Source organism: Gadus morhua, chromosome 3 (assembly GCF_902167405.1).
Source record: "Gadus morhua chromosome 3, gadMor3.0, whole genome shotgun sequence".
Lineage (NCBI taxonomy): Eukaryota > Metazoa > Chordata > Actinopteri > Gadiformes > Gadidae > Gadus > Gadus morhua.
Window position 1 is genome coordinate 26,590,894 of NC_044050.1, and position 18,068 is coordinate 26,608,961.

General features: G+C 46.6%; 3 protein-coding genes across 3 annotated transcripts; 2 read left to right on the top strand and 1 right to left on the bottom strand.

Moving 5' to 3' along the window:
• Positions 1 to 1,196: 1,196 nt before the first annotated feature.
• anapc11 (APC11 anaphase promoting complex subunit 11 homolog (yeast)) lies at positions 1,197 to 2,221 on the bottom strand. Its single transcript, XM_030351739.1, has 3 exons — positions 2,065 to 2,221; positions 1,782 to 1,901; positions 1,197 to 1,532 (listed from the first exon to the last, which is right to left on the bottom strand). Exons 2-3 carry the CDS (start codon positions 1,888 to 1,890, stop codon positions 1,387 to 1,389), a joined length of 255 nt encoding a protein of 84 aa, XP_030207599.1. The 5' UTR covers positions 1,891 to 1,901; positions 2,065 to 2,221; the 3' UTR covers positions 1,197 to 1,386.
• A 221-nt stretch (positions 2,222 to 2,442) lies between these two features.
• On the top strand, positions 2,443 to 5,547 carry LOC115540441 (THO complex subunit 4). Its single transcript, XM_030351735.1, has 6 exons — positions 2,443 to 2,744; positions 3,726 to 3,890; positions 3,978 to 4,125; positions 4,342 to 4,408; positions 4,528 to 4,744; positions 5,124 to 5,547. The coding sequence occupies exons 1-6, from the start codon at positions 2,529 to 2,531 to the stop codon at positions 5,136 to 5,138; spliced, it is 828 nt and encodes a 275-aa protein (XP_030207595.1). The 5' UTR covers positions 2,443 to 2,528; the 3' UTR covers positions 5,139 to 5,547.
• A 416-nt stretch (positions 5,548 to 5,963) lies between these two features.
• Positions 5,964 to 17,825, top strand: LOC115540443 (rho GDP-dissociation inhibitor 1). The gene is made up of 6 exons (XM_030351736.1): positions 5,964 to 6,103; positions 9,567 to 9,755; positions 12,478 to 12,561; positions 14,109 to 14,185; positions 15,397 to 15,460; positions 15,699 to 17,825. The coding sequence occupies exons 2-6, from the start codon at positions 9,569 to 9,571 to the stop codon at positions 15,896 to 15,898; spliced, it is 612 nt and encodes a 203-aa protein (XP_030207596.1). The 5' UTR covers positions 5,964 to 6,103; positions 9,567 to 9,568; the 3' UTR covers positions 15,899 to 17,825.
• The last annotated feature ends 243 nt before the right edge of the window (positions 17,826 to 18,068 follow it).

Consider the following 18,068-nt stretch of genomic DNA (forward strand, 5'->3'; position numbering starts at 1 on the left):
TTCTACTTAAAATACACCATTTATTAAGCAACTTCATAACTGTAAATATACAACAAAAAACGACTCAAATTGTTCAAGTACTAATTTATGGGAGAGTTGCACCCAGACAATCTGACCCACCGACAGTAAGACTGGTGATGACCATGGAGACCTGACTTCTTCATATCCTCCAGGACCAAGACAACTATGGAGGCAAGGAGCCGTGGTCCCCAGTATACTAGACGTCCACCCGGCACATCACTTTACACCCCAACAGCTCCACCTAGAGTCAGGATTCTTTCATTTGCAGAGGACACCATGTTCCGAACTGCATTGAATTTGTTGGCAGCCTAACCAACTCATTTTACTTCATAGGACTTGGGTGGACTTCAGCTAAGTGAGTTTACTACAGTATATCTATTTAATCTGAGATATTAAATCCACCATCATTGAATTTTACAGATTATTTAATAGCACTTGCAGATGTTTTGTTTTACTGCAGTGCTCACTATTAATAGTTGGTTTAGTATTTTATCGTATTGAATTTGAGTAACATTATTTCCAAACCATTCTCAAAGTCTGCCGTTTATAAATGTTACATTATAAATGTACGTTGTATATAGGGGAGTCAGAGAACTGGAACCTGGCTTTTAAAACTGAGATGGGTTCTTCTGAGTTTTGTTCCAACTTTGTTTGGGTAATGTTGACAAACGCCTAAATGCGGCATTTCTACTTTTATTTTAGTTGCTATTGTGCAGGCTTGCATAATATATATACCAAAAGGATGATATGGGCCATTTATTTAAACATTTTTATTAAATCTATTTTCACCTTCAGTTTGCTTGCAGATGTTTTGTTTTACTGCAGTGCTCACTGTTAATAGTTGGTTTAGTATTTTATCGTATTGAATTTGAGTAACATTATTTCCAAACCATTCTCAAAGTCTGCCGTTTATAAATGTTACATTATAAATATACGTTGTATATAGGGGAGTCATAATTTCCAGTTGAGGTTAATGAAAACGTCAAAATCGAATTGTGAATCAGGATAACTCAAGGGCTGGAATGTCACGGACCACCGGTTAGGAGCCTTGAGCCGGATGCCTTTCCCCCCTACCTGCTCCTTAATTTAAGGCCCATTGGAAAACCTGGCTGCTAAATACTGTAGCTAGTGTGAGACAAACCCCTTATGTAAACATGTAAATCATGGCACAAGCATTTCATAGAAAATAAAGTATTTAATAACCAATTCAATTGGCCAGCATGATGCAAAGGCATGACCAATGCAAACCACAGGGATATAAAAACATACACATTTCTTTATACAATTCACTTGCAAAAGTGTCACACTTCAGCTGAAGGCATCCTGTTCTCGGCAAGGCACTGCCACAGTGATGCTTGGGCACAGTCATTCCTTAAACTTCCATTCTTGCCGGCACATTGGACACTGTTGTTGGACCTGCTGAGAGTTGAGCCATTTGAGGATGCAATGCATATGGAAACAGTGGGAGCACTGGCCCCAGACCAGTGGACAATCGTCCCCAGGAACCTTACCTGCAACATATTAGAACCAGCATTTTATATACATTTTACAGCGCTATAGTGGAGCCTTTATGGACAATAATACGATTCAATAGGCTGTTTTAGAGTGCGAATGTTCAATTCATACAATACACAAACATGTGCATTTCATCCAACGTTACGCAGATCGACACAAAGATAACTGTTACTCCTTAAAACGGCTAGATATGTGCTGAACAATTCAATATGTGTGAAATTTAAAAAGGAGTAATGTTCACTTACAGTCTGGACAGCATCCATTGAATGACATCCTGCAGATCCCACAGTTCTCGTCGTTGGCCACCCACAACCAGGACGCCACGCCGTTCCACTGCTTGACTTTCACCTTCATCTCCCGTTTTGCTGACAAGATAAGGCGAACGGTAGCAGAAGAAAAACACAACTTGAGATATTCCCCAAGCTAGCATGCTAAGCCATGTAAACTGCTAACGTTATTGTCACTCTCATGAAGCACAATGATCCGGAAAGTGACTGGAATCTACCATGAGGTAGTCAGATGTATTACCTTATAATGGCAGCCACTGTTAGAACCGATACCTTTGTTAACAGTCAAACCTTCATGACGATTTTTTTAATTTTTTTAATGAAACATAACATGCAGTTTGGAGAACCGTAGAAGAAGAACCGAGCGCTGGCAGTGAACCGGTGAGGCTGGCCCGACGCCTAGCGGTGACTCCGGGAAGTGAACCCGACGGTTACAACTGAAAATACTTCAGTGAAATAACTCTGATTCAGATTGTTAAAATCACTTTTTATCAAACAACGACCGTTTTTTCTCATATTCGTCTTGTTTTATACCGTTTGTCATTCACTTTGTTTTTGATTCACTTCAACGGACGCTTACACCGGAAGTAGTCGCACATATTTGTTTCGTCAATTCCGCGCCCTATTTAATACACTTCCGCTTCCATCACCGTCGCCGGATCCCGCCTTCATAACCCCTAGCTTCCCCACAGTTTGTCTAGAACCATGACAGACAACAGCAAGATGGACATGTCCCTTGATGAAATCATCAAGCTGAACAAGAAGGGAGGTGGCGGTGGCGGTCGAGAGGGCCGAGGCCGTGGCGGCGGTGGAGGCAGAGGATCGGGTCGCAGCACTAACTCAGGCCGAGGCGGATCGGGGCCTACCCGTAGCCGAGGCAGCTTCAACCGCGACAAAAACAGACCGGCGCCCTACACACGGGTATGATAACGATGAGAAAGAAGCCCTAGGAGTTGATTTAACCTGTTGCATTGCCGGCGAGTCGAGGAACGTGGTCGTTTTACGTTGAGGTTTGTTTGAAAATGGAGTAGGGTTGGGGGTGGAAGTGTGGCGAGTCCCTCCGCTGTGGCACGACGAGTTGCTCTCAAACGAGCGGGCCCGGGAGTCGTAAATGTTATGGGATTATTGTTTGACCCCAAAGTCTGTGCCTCGGTGGTCGGCCCTAAATATACAAGGCTACCTCAAGTATCGACGTCTGGCTGAATTGTGTGGATGGACAACAGAAGATTGGTCTCCCACAGAGTGCACGTTTTCTTTGTCAACACGCCGCCGGAACGAGTTTCCCGAGGCGGACATGCCGCTGGATAATTCGTTCCCTGGGTCGATGGTTCCATGACGTTTTCTTCGTGATTTCTGAGCTGTCGTGTGTTGAAAATCATCGAAACGTATCTTTTATTTTCGTTGAACTTCGTACAAAATGCTAAAATTGGGAGCTGTTACGCAACTTTTCGGAAACAAAATGGCGATTCGTTAAATGAGCGCATGGGCCTTTTGTCCCTTTCGGTTTTCACCCCTGAACTGGTTCAAACCTGGTCCTGCTTCAACGTACGGACAATCCATAAACATGTTTTAACAGAAGAGAAATTTGGTGTCTGCGACAGAAGAAGCCCCCCCCCCCAGAGAACTGGAACCTGGCTTTTAAAACTGAGATGGGTTCTTCTGAGTTTTGTTCCAACTTTGTTTGGGTAATGTTGACAAACGCCTAAATGCGGCATTTCTACTTTTATTTAGTTGCTATTGTGCAGGCTTGCATAATGTATATACCAAAAGGATGATATGGGCCATTTATTTAAACATTTTTATTAAATCTATTTTCACCTTCAGTTTGCTGCCCCAGTATGTATCATGTATGACTACTTGAATATATACTAACTTACGCCACGTTTTCCTCTTTCTGTCCAGCCCAGAGAATTACCCGACAAATGGCAGCATGACATGTTTGAGGATGGTTCCGCCTCAGCTTCCCGCACATCGAGAAGTACAGGAACAGCGAGGAGCGGGGCCGAAGACGGCGGAAAACTGCTGGTGTCAAACCTTGAATTTGGCGTGTCCGACAAAGACATCAAGGTAGAGGCCCCACTTCAAAACAGCACTCCGTGCCTTCGCTTTGCCTGGACCTCAGACACTGATTTTAGTTGTGTTGTTGCGTTTCAGGAGCTTTTCGCAGACTTTGGAGCGTTGAAGAAAGCGGCGGTGCACTACGACCGCTCCGGGCGCAGTCAGGGAACGGCAGACGTCCATTTTGAGACTTCAGCCGATGCACTTAAAGCCATGAAGCAGTACAACGGCGTGCCCCTCGATGGTGAGGCTCTTCACGCAGCTTTTTCTTTTCTTGTTTTCTTCTCTTGGATTCAGGCCAAACATTTAGTTTAGTTTTATTAGTACAAGTTAATGGATCAGGATGTGATCAGGTATTCCTTCCTATGATAAACCCTCACCCATTCGTTCCTTTGTGTACGTGTGGCTTTTTCTACTTACAATTGTAGTTCATCTTTTAATGTCATTTTTTCTTTTCTAGGTCGCCCAATGAAAATCCAGCAAGTTACCTCAGACCGTGAAGCGACAAGAAAGCCATCCCCACAAAGGTGATTAATGGTGCTTTCAGGGTTTTTGTGTGCCGCCTGGACAGTTTACATCCACTGTGGCAATAACAATGCCCTCCATTTTGCAATTCTCATCCGTTTTCCTCTCCTGCCTCCTACAGTCCAAGCGGTGGTTTTGACAAGGAGAGACTCGGCCGGCCCGCCAAGTACGAAGAGAGGGAACCTAGGGAACCCAGACAAGGTGGTCGCCGTGGAAGTTTCAAAGGTGGCCGCGGCCGTGGTGGCGGCGGTGGTGGAGGGGGCGGGCGTGGCGGTGGAAACCGGCCGCAGCTGTCAGCGGAGGAGCTCGACGCACAGTTGGACGCCTACAATGCCAAGGTATGGACATGATGCGGGCCATGCCACGGTGTGTTAATGATGCATGCATACACTAGTCTATATGACTAGTGGGACTAGGACTAGAGCTGGAAATTAGCCAAATAGGCTAAAGCTGCTCCTTCTCAAAAAAACTAGCAACAAATAAACTAAAACTACTGTATGCCTTAGTACGTTGGTTTCATATAATCGCTCAACTGGCTAATTGTTCAACCTGTTTCTTAAAAATATCAATGTGCTGAATGTCTCAGTCCATCGACTGGGGCATGGTTTCAAATGCCCCAGTACCATTGTTTCAAATAATGTGTTGACTAATTGTGTTTAAAGAAATGGTTTCTTCTCAAATGCATTATTAACGGTGGTCCTGACCTTCTTCTTTCAGATGGAAACAAGTTGAATGGACTTTACAACGTGAAGATGGGGCGATCATGATCCCTTCAGTGGAAAATGTCAAATCAAATGGAACCCAAATTCTCCAGATATTACGAAGCCATTTTAGTTTTTGGATCTTATTCCTTTTTGTACTATTTAAAAACTTGTTCGTAGTTTAGTTGTATGATCTTCATCTTTATATTTTTATCCCCTGCTCCATCTTCCCATAGGCTCTTTATTTGAAGAGACGACTGTAATGAACTATGTGCTGCTTTTCAACTCTGTAATAAGGGCCGGACGGCGAAATACAGCGACGCATACCGTTTTATGTAAATTGAATCGTGCGTGTCAGTTTTTTTATGAGGGGCATTGTACAGTTAGCTGTTGTGCACATTCCTTGATCTGTATAAAATTCTTTGTTTTATTACAACGCATTTGAGTCTCTTTTAATATGCTTCTCATGTAGCATGTCTTGTATACTCACATTTCACCTATAAGGCCTTAAAGACAGGTCATGTGTAATACAAATTATTAATAAGTCAACCATTTACAGAAGTTATGCAATAATGATTCTCTTAATAGAATCAGCACCAGAAGTTAACTTTTGATTTTTACTAGTTATCTTGCCACTGCATTCCAAAACGATTGCTGAAGTCTTGCATGTGTCTACTCGACTAATGATGCTTCACATGGAACACTGGGAACAAACGGTGTACATCGCTTGGTATTAAAGCATCAGGCACTTCAGCGATGAATGTCACGGGCATTAATGTGTAGGGAGCCCTAGGCGTTGAGGTGTGGAACAGAGCAAAGGCTGTCAAATCAAGCTTGCGCAGCCCCGCCTCGCGTCATTCGCCGGCGGCGCGCGCAGAGCAGACCCGGAAGCTTGAAGCGCGGGCGTCGCCTATCTGCTCTTCGCCATACTCGCAGAGTGCAGCGCAACTCAAGCACTTACCGCTCACAGCCACCGAAAGCTATCCCCATCATAAGGTAGGTCGGTGCTCCTTTGACGAAGATCAAACTTGGATTACTTACTGGGTGTAGTTGTGTAATAGTTGACGATTAAACCGATATATTTGCTGCTTGTCTGCCCGGAATGTGAAGGAATAAAGCTAGCGGTGCAGAGCTGGCTGTTAGCTCGGTGGATGCTAACGTGTTCCTGTCCCACCCCTCTCGGTAGAATTTACAAGTTGCTCGCAAAAATAACGAATAGGTATTTGGGTCTGGAATTAAAAACTACCATCCTTCGGTACATTTGTCGACTCGGTAGAACCGGTTTTTCGGGGACGGTCGCGTCGTTTAAGCGTAGTCTGGTCGCTGTCTGCTGAACGTCTAGGAAGGTGCTCGACGTCTGGCGTCTCCAGACCAGGTCTTCACGTTACATGTAACGTTAGTGCTTCTAGAACCGTGGAGGTAACGTTACATATAACGGTACCACTTCGGTTCTAGATGCACCAACGTTACATATAAACCTACCTCTTCGGTTCTAGATGCACTAATCAAAAAACAAAGGGGTAACGTTAACCCCCTCGGTCTTTTGGATGCCCTAACGTTACATGTCACGTTGGTGCATTTCATAGTGCATTACATGGAACGTTCGTGCATCTTGAACCGAAGAGGTAAGCGGGTTCATCCACCTCGCTTCCTATGGAGACATCGATGCAGTTTCACAAACCCTTTAATGAGCTGATGTCAACCTAACGTTTCACTCTGAGATTTATTTTGCGCATGATCATTATTCAATTTAAGATATGTGTAATTCGCATAAAGATGTCTGATTCCTATCTGGATCTTGGATTGGAAGTTTGCGTCTCTTCTGGGTCTACTACATGTCTTTTTAAATCATTGTCTGCGTCAATGTACAACTAATCGTGCGCATTGGTTTACATGCTCTGGGGATATGATATCGATTGGAACATTCTCGTGACTTTCAATCTGGCTTTTTCAGTCCAATTGTGTCGTACTTCCTCTTTGAATCTGAAGTCACTGGTTTCCTGTCATGCCCGTCGGGCGGCAGGCCTGCTGAATGTCTTCCCCGCGAGATGGGTGGGGTAGCGCTTACAAACGGTAACCTTTCGAAATCTATTTGACGCAGATCCTGCCTACTTGACCCTATTGCTAAATCATATTCATTTGGGAAATAGTTTACTTTAAAAGTGTATATATGGTGTAATCCGACCATTGTGTAATCACACACTTCGAATACTTTTCGAAGCGGTATTTGGCTACAGTACCGTTGTGGAGAAAGTAGTATTTGTCGTTGGCATGGAAAGAGGAACTCTTGATCAGATGCAGAGGTTCATAGCCGCTTGTGACCTATACATATGTCTCCTGCAGCATATTAAATTTATTCAGCCCCCCCCCCTAGAAAATATTAAACTCGGACAAATATTATCAAATGATCATGGTACCTGATCAGTAAATCCATCAATGATAATTACCCTATATTAAACCGTTGCCTATACCACTGGGTCTATACTGCCTGATGGCATAAAATCGTGCCATTTACAGGAGAGTTGAGCATGGTTGACCGTTTAGATTAATTATTAATCATTAACAGTAAATTGCCTTAGATTCCAACAGATAACGATCATGCAGATGGTTTCTTACTCTACATGGAGCTTGAGATCTCTATGGGCCTCACAGTAAATTGGTTACATTCTTCAAGACGATTCTGTGTTTAGGGCTTCAGTGCAAATAGCCAAATCTCCCTGTTTAGGCATGCTAATGACTGCTGACCACTGTGTGCAGGTCTGCAGAGAGTGCAATCCTTACAGCGAGCTGGAATTCCACCAGCGCTAGTGCTAGTTCGGGCAGGTCACAAGAGCAGCTCAACAGGAAGAATGCTAAGAAAAGCTTGTGTTTTTCTCAAGGAAGAGGAAGCCCATTATTCTCCTTATTGTTTATTATCATTGTTACTTTCCTGTGTCCTCCAACACAAATCTCTGCGTATGGTTGGCATGAAATGTTCCACTGCCAAGGTTCTGGCGCAGCTCCCGTTGAGGGAGAGAGATGTATATAATTGTTTATTATCGTTACAACCTCTGTTAGTACGGTAAATTGAACAGCAGTTGTGTGTTGGTTTGGCCCACTTCCTGCTTTTGTTACACTGCTTTTGAAACTATTATATTTTTTCTTGATGCTTTGACTCATTTGGAACCGAAAGGCTTATCTGGTTTGTAACCAACATAAGAATTAAGCATTTGAATCACAGATCAAACAAAGAGCTGGTGATACATACTCCTTTTATAGATCATATAGTCTATGTGGCCATGCCCTGTTTAAAGTCATGCCAGGATGTGATCTTGAGGGGTTTTCAATCTGAAAAACCCGGTGGTAGCTTTTTGCTGTTTGTGGTCTAACGTGACATCCTGTCTGCTGCGGGCGTTCAGGTATTTTAGTCCAAACAAAAGGCCTTCATTACATTACCCCCAGAGGCATACGTTTTGACATGGTCTCAGGAAATCGTTCCCGAGGCCATGTGGTACGTTAATGATTTGCATCTCTCTCCTCTAGCATACGTGGGGCGTGGGCTTGTGCATAAGGGGGGGGTCAAGCCCTAGCTTAGACGGCAGGGCCTCGTGTGTGTTTCCATGACATCATGGCTTCAAGTGTGTGTGTGTGTGTGTGTAGCGGTAGTATGTTGGCTTCCAGGAAGCCGGGGTTGATGATGTCACAACCACTGCTCCCAGAAGATCTGAACGGTGTGTAAGCTCAGCAGTTGGCCTTTACAGGAATAACGCGCTGTCATCTGTTCAGCCTCGACTGTCTTCTAGCACGGCGTTGGAGAACAGATGCTTCACCTGACCTGTCCAGGTTTGCAATAGTCATAACACAGCTGTTGTCGCTGCCGCTGTGTTATTCTGTCGTCCCCTGGACTGAATCAGGACGTTTATTTTACTCCTGCCTCCGCCAGAACTTTCCAGAGTGGCGGAGGCTGTTAGGTTATCGGCTAAGCATCACTCTTTATCTGGTTGTGGTTCAGTACAGATGTGATACAAAACCCAATTTACAAAAAAAAAAAAAAAAAACATTTCTGGGGATTTTGCCGACGCTTTTATCCAAAGAGACTTACAAGCGTTCATTCACATATTCACACACTGTCGGCGGTGTCAAGCACGCAGGGCGACCGCCAGCTCGTCAGGAGCAGTTAGGGTTAGGTGTCTTGCTCAGGGACACCTCGACACTCGAGCCAGGGATCGAACTAGCAACCTTCCGGTGACTAGTCTACCCCCTCCTCTACCTCCCTGAGTCACTGCCGCCCAAAACTCTTTTCATTGGCCTTGTTCCCGCCGGCCTACGTATTCACATTTGCTCAAATTACGAGTAGGTTGAACTGATGCTAAGACGACCCAGCCTCGGGTGTGCCGCTCATAAATTTGTGTTTGTGTCCCCCCCCCCCCCCCTCCATTGTGTCTCCTGTGTCCTCTTCGCCCCCCCCCGTCGCCCCCAGACATGGCTGAGGACAACGTGACTCCGGAGCAGCTCGCTGCCATCGCGGCGGAAAACGAGGAGGGCGAGAAGGTCAACTACAAGGCTCCGGCGCAGAAGTCCCTCCAGGAGATCACCGAGCTGGACAAGGATGACGAGAGCCTGCGCAAGTACAAGGAGACCCTGCTGGGGCCCGGTGCTGCTGTCGTGGGTAAGACCGGGGTTTCATCACGTGGACCTTTTTAGTCGTTAAGCAGCGCAACGCTCTCACCCTGAGACGCGTTCTAAAAAAGTGGACAAAGTGAGAAGCAGAAGAAGATGATGGCATTCAGGCGAAGTTAGTACCTAAAGAAAATAATCATATTGGTGCATAAAGGGTGACGGAGATGGTCCTTAAGAATTGTATTTGTAAGCGCTATATACTCCTTCAACACGAGTCAGGCGATCAGATGCTGCCGGAGGAACTGGGTCCCCAGCTTTGGTTTGATGCATGGTTCCTTTTTATGTTTCGTGATGATAAAGAGGCGATAGGGAGAGAGAGGGCAGGGAAAGTAGCCATGTAGCGTCCGTTCTCTCTGATGGGCGTTCAACCTGCAACCTGCATAAGTCCTACCTTCAGTGGCGGTGCGTTGGTTGACACAACAAGGAAGTCGGGGAAAGGACTGAGAATGAGGGGTAGGCACTCATCCAACCACTTGTATAAATGGGATGCGGTAAGCGTACTCCATGGACCGGCCGTTGTCTCCTGTCATGGGGAGGAGGGCTGGGCATGCATGGACTACAAAGCGGGCATTGGTCCCCTGTGCAAATCCGGGCTTTCACTGTGTTTAGTTAAAGCTACACGGCATTAGCCAGCCGACAATGCAGCCATCTTAAGATACTAATCTGGGTGCATTGTGGGAGCTTTACTTTCTCTTGAAGTGTCACCCGGGATAAATGTGTTTACACATTCAGACCACGTTGTTGCGCGTGCGCCGTGTCTGTTTGGTGCACGTACAGACAGACCATGTGACTGAAGTCTGGCATGTAAGCCAACACTCGCTGGATTCCATCTGAGGGAGGGCGCGACTTCCCTCTGCAAAATGTCTAAATGATATAGAGTGGGTCCGAGTGTAAGCTGCTCTTCCTGTTTCCCCTCGTGAAGAAAAGCGGTTACACCGCATCTGCTGTTGGCTGTCTTGCGCATGACCTTTTCAGTGTAGTTAATTTGTGGGTGTGTTTTGATTAGGGCTGCGAGATATATCGTTTTCGGAATGAAATCCTGGGAGGAATAGTGTTTTTAAATAACCTTCTAATTTTCCATGATTAATCTACAAGAAAGTAATCTGTCTGATATAATATAATTAACTCAGATTTAAGGGTTCTCTGATACAGTTTGTTGCTAGGGAGTGACATGCAGGCTCCGCATGAACAACAAACCACCAACCACTGATCATGTTGATCAGCTTAATGATCAGGAAACCGAAGCCGTCGCAGACAGGCCCTGCTAGTCATCGAACAAATCTTCAAAATTAAAGTTCCAAAGAGAACAACCACAACTTCAGTTGTTTGGAATTATTTTGGTTACAGAATAGACCAAAAACCGGTACTTTGGCCTTGCAATTGTTGCCACAACAAAAGACAATGTGTCTTATTTATTTCCCCATTTAATTTGACACCATAAAGCTCTGTGTAAGACCGCAGAGCCGAAGCAGAAAACAAGTCTCCTGCACCATGCGAGAGGGGTTCTTAACTGATCTATGCAGAGGCACTCCGCTACAAAATCGTCCAAATCATCAGACGATGATAAAAAAAAAAAAGCCAGTGCCCTTGACCAAGACACTAGTAGCCCTTTAGTTAGTCCCCGGGCGTTGCACTGGGGCTGCCCAGTGCTCCCAGTGATGGGTTAAATGCTCCCAGTGCGACTAGTGATGGTTAAATGCTCCCAGTGCGACTAGTGATGGTTAAATGCTCCCAGTGTGGCTAGTGATGGGTTAAGTGCTCCCATTGCGACTAGTGATGGTTAAGTGCTCCCAGTGCGACTAGTGATGGGTTAAGTGCTCCCATTGCGGCTGGTGCTGCCATCGACGGGTTGAATGCGTAGTCCTCAATTTCCTTCAGGATTAAAATAAAGTATTTAAAACAAAATGTAATAATGGTGCGCTACAGCGAAAGTAAACGTGCAGTTAATCTAGCGTCCCGAGGTTGATCCAGTACATTGCCATCGAGGCGTGCCATTGGTCCAACCAGAAGGGGGATTTTGTTAAACAACTGCTCCACAATGTCCTATCTTGTGGTGCACTCTCTGTAAAAATGCTGATCGTCTTGACAGCATTCCAGCGACGCTGTGTCTGTACACGTCGACTCTCTGCCTGTTTGAGCGGCGGTCTGGTTGGGAGGAAGTCAGTGGCTCACCTGCCTTTCAATTTCATGGCTTCAGGGTTCGAGGTTGTGTTTGTGGGGGAGGCGGTTGTGATTGTGGGGAAGGCGCTTGTGATTGTGGGGGAGGGGTTTCTGATTGTGCGGGAGGGTGTTGTGATTGTGGGGGAGGGGTTTGGGATTGTTGTGCAGTACATTGAAGACAGTGGTGCAATAATAAAACATCCCAGATTGATTCCCAGATGGATCAAACTTTAACCAAGTTAAACAACGCCTTCGTACCAGCAGTCGCTGGTACGAAGGCGTTCCTTGGTTAAAGTTTGATCAATTCCCAGGCCTGTTATTGGTCGCCATAAGCCCACACTAGCTCAAACCATTGGACTTTGGGTTTCATTGAGCTCCTCGACCAAGTACCGCTGTGTTAGATTTAGCTTTTCGTTTAATCGTTTTATGTTGTCCCGAAATAAAACCATTGCGTCACGCTTCATCCTATTCTCAAGACTCGAGTCCAGTCTGTTAAACAATAATAAATCCTTTTTGATCCGACGTGTGGCTGGTTTCTGTTCCCCTTTCAGATCCTAAGGCCCCCAACGTGGTGGTTACCCGCCTGACTCTGATGTGCGAGACCGCCCCTGAACCCCTCACCCTGGACCTGACAGGTGGGTCCCGCAGAGCCGGCTCAGGCTCGCCGTGCACCTCCACAGAGACGCCAGGGGAGAGGGGACTGGTAACCTGAAGGTTGCTAGTTTGATCCCCGGCTCCTAGCTCGATTGTCGAGGTGTCCCTGAGCAAGGCACCTCGCCCTGACGAGCTGGCTGTCGCCCTGCGTGGTCGACACCGCCGTCGGTGTGTGAATGTGTGAATGAAGGGTTGTACGTCGCTTTGGATAAAGGCATCGGGAAAATCCCCTGAATGTAGTTGAGCGGTGGAAGACACGCATGTGGATCGGTTATGGGTTCACTCCCAGTGTAGGGCTGGGCGATTAATCTGATTTTGACCTCGATTTCAGCGTCAAACGATCACAAAACTAATATCTATTTATTTTATTTTTTTTATAAATTAAATATTTGATAGAAATTTTATAGAACAGCTGGATACATATCTGTACATTATTTTAGATATGAAGATTTTCTTTTTGACCATTTTGTGTATTTTTTTTTTTTAAGGCGAAATTTCAAAGTTTTCAGTTACAAAGTGTTTTTGGGAGAGACATGCAGAATAAATACATCATGTTTTCAAACTCAAAGATAATCGTTGGAATAACCGTGATCTCAACATTGACCAAATGAATCGTGATTAGGATTTTTTCTTTTCATAATCGAGCAGCCCAATCCCAGAGTGGGACTGGATTGCGACTCAGTTCTGTTGAGGGCCTCTAACCCTTCACTTGATATGTTTAGCTGCACAAGGGGGCCCATGAAGAAAGATTAATGCTTGGGCTCTATAAGGGTCTATAAGAGTCCCAACCATTATTGTAACAAGACGCCCATCTTAGTAATTGATAAATTCATTCTTCAATTAGTTCGACTCTGTGTATGGGTTCCGTCTTGAGGCTTATCAGCAGGCCTGTGGCCCCGTGTTATGTTGATTATCCCCAGGCTCTGTTTGGAGTCGTAAATCAATGCTATTCCATGTATGAATACATTTGTGTAGTGCGATGGACTCACAGAAAGACATTATCATTGCCCACGACGTTTGCCATCTCCTAAAATATCTTGGTGCTCGTGGTGAAGATGCGTTCCTGTCACCGGATGTGTGTGTTTACTCAAGCGTAGCGAAGCAAGCCTGAGAAAATAAACACATTCTTTAAAGAACCATCAGGGAATTAAAGAGAGCGGTTCATTTGAGGCGTCATTACTATGTTTGACTAATGGCGTTTAAGAGCAACAGGGTGTGAAATGGCTTGGGCTAACCGATGCCAAGGTGTGTGTGTGTGTGTGTGTGTGTGTGTGTGTGTGTGTGTGTGTGTGTGTGTGTGTGTGTGTGTGTGTGTGTGTGTGTGTGTGTGTGTGTGTGTGTGTGTGTGTGTGTGTGTGTGTGTGTCCCCGTCCGTTCCCAGGGTTGTGGGACAAAGAGTCACAGCTCTGACACCAACTCATTCACTGTGTGGCAGTCTGCCGGTGCCACTGCTAATTGGACCGCTGCAGTATGGCTCTGAGGGAATGTGTAACGTTTCTCGTTGTGTTCCCCCCCCCCCTCCCAACAGGTGACCTGGAGGCCTTCAAGAAACAGTCCTTCATCCTGAAGGAGGGAGTGGAGTACAAAATCAAGATCAGCTTCAAGGTACGCAGGTTAAAAAGCAGGAACTAGTGCGCGCGTGGTTCTCTCGGATACCACTTTGACTCGGCCTGTGAGGCCCTCGTTTCATCTAGGTTTGTTTTCATGATTTAGTAGTGGCCGACTCCCACTGGATTTAGCCGCAGGTATGGATATTAGCCGTAAAAGAGTAAAGAATGGCAGATATCGGATGATATTCATAATAAAGATGTTATAAGAAATATAAATGGTGTTATCCTGGGGGTGGAGACCGCTGCTTGGGATTGGCTGCTCACCCTCCAGCAATGCTTCGGGCCCCAGCAACATCCAATTAAAACCTAGAGCTAAAGCAACCAATTAACTGTAGGGGGAGGAGCTACCAACCGTCACACAGAACAGGATGTGAAACTGTAGGTGTTGGGAGTGTTTGTGTAGATGAACTGTGGTTCACAGGCCTGATAGAGTTCAGGCGTGGTGCCTGAATTCAGGCTTGAGCTTGGCCATTTTGTATGTTTGCACTGAGGATGGTCTGAATGGGACTGAAAACGTTTTGCATGCACTTTGGGTAGCACTTTACACTTTTATGCAATAAAAACGTATTGTTGCATCGGCTACATGGTGTTCGAGTTCCGCTCCTTTTATTGTTGTCAAGAAAGGCAATTCTCTATGGTGTCTTCGAATGTATTTGATAATTTCAGGCACAGATAACTTCACTTCCTATCAGCCCTGGGTTCAATAAACATGAATTGAATTGCATAAATGTATCGACGCTAAGTTGAGTTTTCTTATCGGCAAACGTAAACGCTGATTTGCAATATATTTGATCGGCCGGCAAAATATCCGATGTATATCGGTCGGGCTTGGCTTGTGTCCAATAATCCTTTTTAAGCCGTAAAACATTTACATTACATTTAGGGCATTTAGCAGACCCTTTTATCTTTTTGCGACTTACAAACAGTACATTTGTCAGAAGAAAGAGAAATAACAATACGCCGCTGTCGGTAGAGTAGCCATGTTCACAGACCCAAGTGCTGAGCAATAACAATCGCTAGGATAACCTATTCCCTGTACAGCTAGGATAAGAAGCTACACAGCCAAGTACTATAACTAAGTAGGACTTGATTAGTGCGTACATTAAGTACCAGGACGTACACCATTGGGAGGCAGTGGCTATGAGTCTAGACGAACCCTGAACCAGGTAATTGTCTCGTCATTAAGCGATGTCTGTGTTTCTTCAGGTGAACAAGGAGATCGTGTCCGGCCTCAAGTACGTCCAGGTGACCCAGAGGAAAGGCATCAAAAGTGAGTGACTGACACACACACACACACACACACACACACACACACACACACACACACACACACACACACACACACACACACACACACACACACACACACACACACACACACACACACACACACACACACACACACACACACACACACACACACACACACACACACACACACACACACACACACACAGAGGACTCGGTCTGACCCGCGCTGTGTCTCCCCTCTCTCCCCCACCGTCCAGTCGACAAGTCGGACTACATGGTGGGCAGCTACGGCCCCCGCCCGGATGAGTACGACTTCCTGACCCCCCTGGAGGAAGCGCCCAAGGGCATGCTGGCCCGCGGCACCTACAACCTCAAGTCCCGCTTCACGGACGACGACCAGCACGACCACCTCTCCTGGGAGTGGAACCTGAACATCAAGAAGGAGTGGAAGGACTAAGACCCCGGGAGGACGGAGAGAGGCCTTTCTGAGGAGGCGGGTGGTGCTGTGGTCCAGGGGGGAGGGGGGGGGGGTCCCGACACCCCCCTCTGTCCCCCCCCCCCACCCATCCCCCTGTGTCTGCCATTTCTGCCTTTTTTTTTTTTGTTTTTGTTGTTTTTTTTATTCCTCGTGCATTCCAGCTTCATGCCTTAGTTTCCACTTCCTCGCCGTCTCTCACGCTCACTCTGAACCCGTCACTCCATCGCAGCCCCTCCCCTCTGCTCCGTCCATCCCCATGGCAACTCTACAGCAGAGTTGCATCCCAGTTGCGTCTTCTTGGCGTCACCAACCCCTCCCCCCCATTAACCACGCCCCCTCCCTCCCCCCTCCCTCCCCCCCTCAGTGCCTCTACACCACCGCCATTCAATCACATGTTCTTTGCTGCTTCAAGAGATTAACCCCGCCTTCCATATCTCTCTTTTTTTATTTTCTTCTTCCAAAATGGTGTCTTCCTCTCTCAGTAAGTACATGTGTCGGTCCGGGGGGGGGGGGGGGAGGGGGGAGGGAGGGAGGGAGGGACGTGGGAGGGAAAAACAACAACTGTACAATCGACTTCTGTTTTGCCTTTTCTTTTTTATATGAATGTGTAAATGGCTGTGTCGTGGCTAGACGTCCATCACTGTTGATCATTAACCCGCTTACCGTGGACCCCCCGTGGGCCCCCGCCACGCCCGTGAGACCCCCGCAGCAGCGGCCTCAACAGCGTCGCTCGCTGGCTGTCTTTACGATATTTTACCAATACCTGCCTTGTGAACGATTTAAAAAGAACAAGAAAAAAAAACTGCTTTAGGCCCCTGACCCCCCCCCTCCTCCCTCATCCTCTCCTCTTCCACCCCCCAGGGATGAGTCGAATCGACCGTAATATTTACTCTTCTACGGTTAAGAGCTGTAAAGTGTGTGAAGGAAGGAGCTGTAAAAAAATAAATAAAAAAAATACTACAAAAAAAACAACTAACCAAACACTTGCATGCCTTTGGTGCCAGAAGCACAACTGCTGTCAATCAAGGGCTCACCTCTTGCCACACGATGAGCGAACCCCTCCTTCCCCATCCCTCGGGCTCAGCGCTCCTGCTGGTAGAGGTCCCACCCCCATGACGCTGCAGGACCCCCCGGTGGCGGCGGCACGGCGAGCAGGAGCACGCCGCGCCGTGGTCACCTCAACGCTCTTCACTCAGCCCCTCCGTAGCCTCTTAGCACGCCGTCGTCTCGGTCAGTATTGATATCTCTCGGCACTTGTGTTCCTCCTCCACGCCTTGAGGCCTTAACACCCACCCCCTGGTCAGGTGTGAAACTAAATTATGAATATGACCTTTTCCGTTTATTTCTTTGATTTTGTTTTTCGCTTTGCCTTTCATCATGCACATCGGCCCCCTTTTTCTTAACGATTTACAACGACAAAAAACTGCATTGAAAAAACGTCTTGACCTCAGCTGTCCAATCAGAAGGTCGGAGAGAGTGGCGTTGTGGGGGGGGGGGAAAGAGAGCCCTCTGAGCTGGACGCCGCATGCTTGCTGGAGACCCTGGCGGGGTCCGGTCTGGTCTTCGTCACCGGGTCCTTGTAGCAGAGAGGGAAGCAGACCGCTGTGGTCACCTCTGGCCAGGCCTCAGACACAGCGCCACCTAGGGCCTCGGCATAGCAACCCCTGATGAGACCAGACCAGGCCCGCATTCTGACGGCTTGGTGGGTGGGAGAATAGATCGGTTAGGACAAAGGAGTGGGTCTAAAAAAGATAAGTCCCCCTGCACCTCAGACATCAAATGTATGTATTGCTGTATCATGCATTCTTTTTCATTGTACAGTTTATATGAAACGCTGGCATGCTGGTGGGGTTGTATATTTGATCATTTGTGAGTGCTCTTCTCAGTCAATAAAACATTTGCTGAACTTTGCCTGCACTATTTTTGCTGCACTCATCTAAGGTCGCCTTCCAGTAGGGCGAGAGGTAGCCCTACCCTCTCACAGTTAGTTTATAGGTTAGGTGCAAAACATAAGATGCATTGCATTGACAGGGGCCCTGTTATACCACCAGGTGTGAGGGATTTGTCATCACAAGACGTGGGAACAATCTGCCCCTTCCTGGTTTTTTAGTGACATCCCTAGTGGGACTGTCCATCCATCTAATTATAT

Coding starts and splice junctions, on each gene's coding strand:
- LOC115540443 (XM_030351736.1), top strand. CDS start 9,569: ATGGCTGAGGACAACGTGACTCCGGAGCAGCTCGCTGCCATCGCGGCG. Junction 12,562..14,108: donor CCTCACCCTGGACCTGACAG/GTGGGTCCCGCA, acceptor CCCTCCCAACAG/GTGACCTGGAGGCCTTCAAG. Junction 14,186..15,396: donor AAATCAAGATCAGCTTCAAG/GTACGCAGGTTA, acceptor GTGTTTCTTCAG/GTGAACAAGGAGATCGTGTC.
- LOC115540441 (XM_030351735.1), top strand. CDS start 2,529: ATGACAGACAACAGCAAGATGGACATGTCCCTTGATGAAATCATCAAG. Junction 3,891..3,977: donor TGTCCGACAAAGACATCAAG/GTAGAGGCCCCA, acceptor GTTGCGTTTCAG/GAGCTTTTCGCAGACTTTGG. Junction 4,126..4,341: donor CAACGGCGTGCCCCTCGATG/GTGAGGCTCTTC, acceptor TTTCTTTTCTAG/GTCGCCCAATGAAAATCCAG.
- anapc11 (XM_030351739.1), bottom strand. CDS start 1,890: ATGAAGGTGAAAGTCAAGCAGTGGAACGGCGTGGCGTCCTGGTTGTGG. Junction 1,533..1,781: donor CAATGGATGCTGTCCAGACT/GTAAGTGAACAT, acceptor AATATGTTGCAG/GTAAGGTTCCTGGGGACGAT.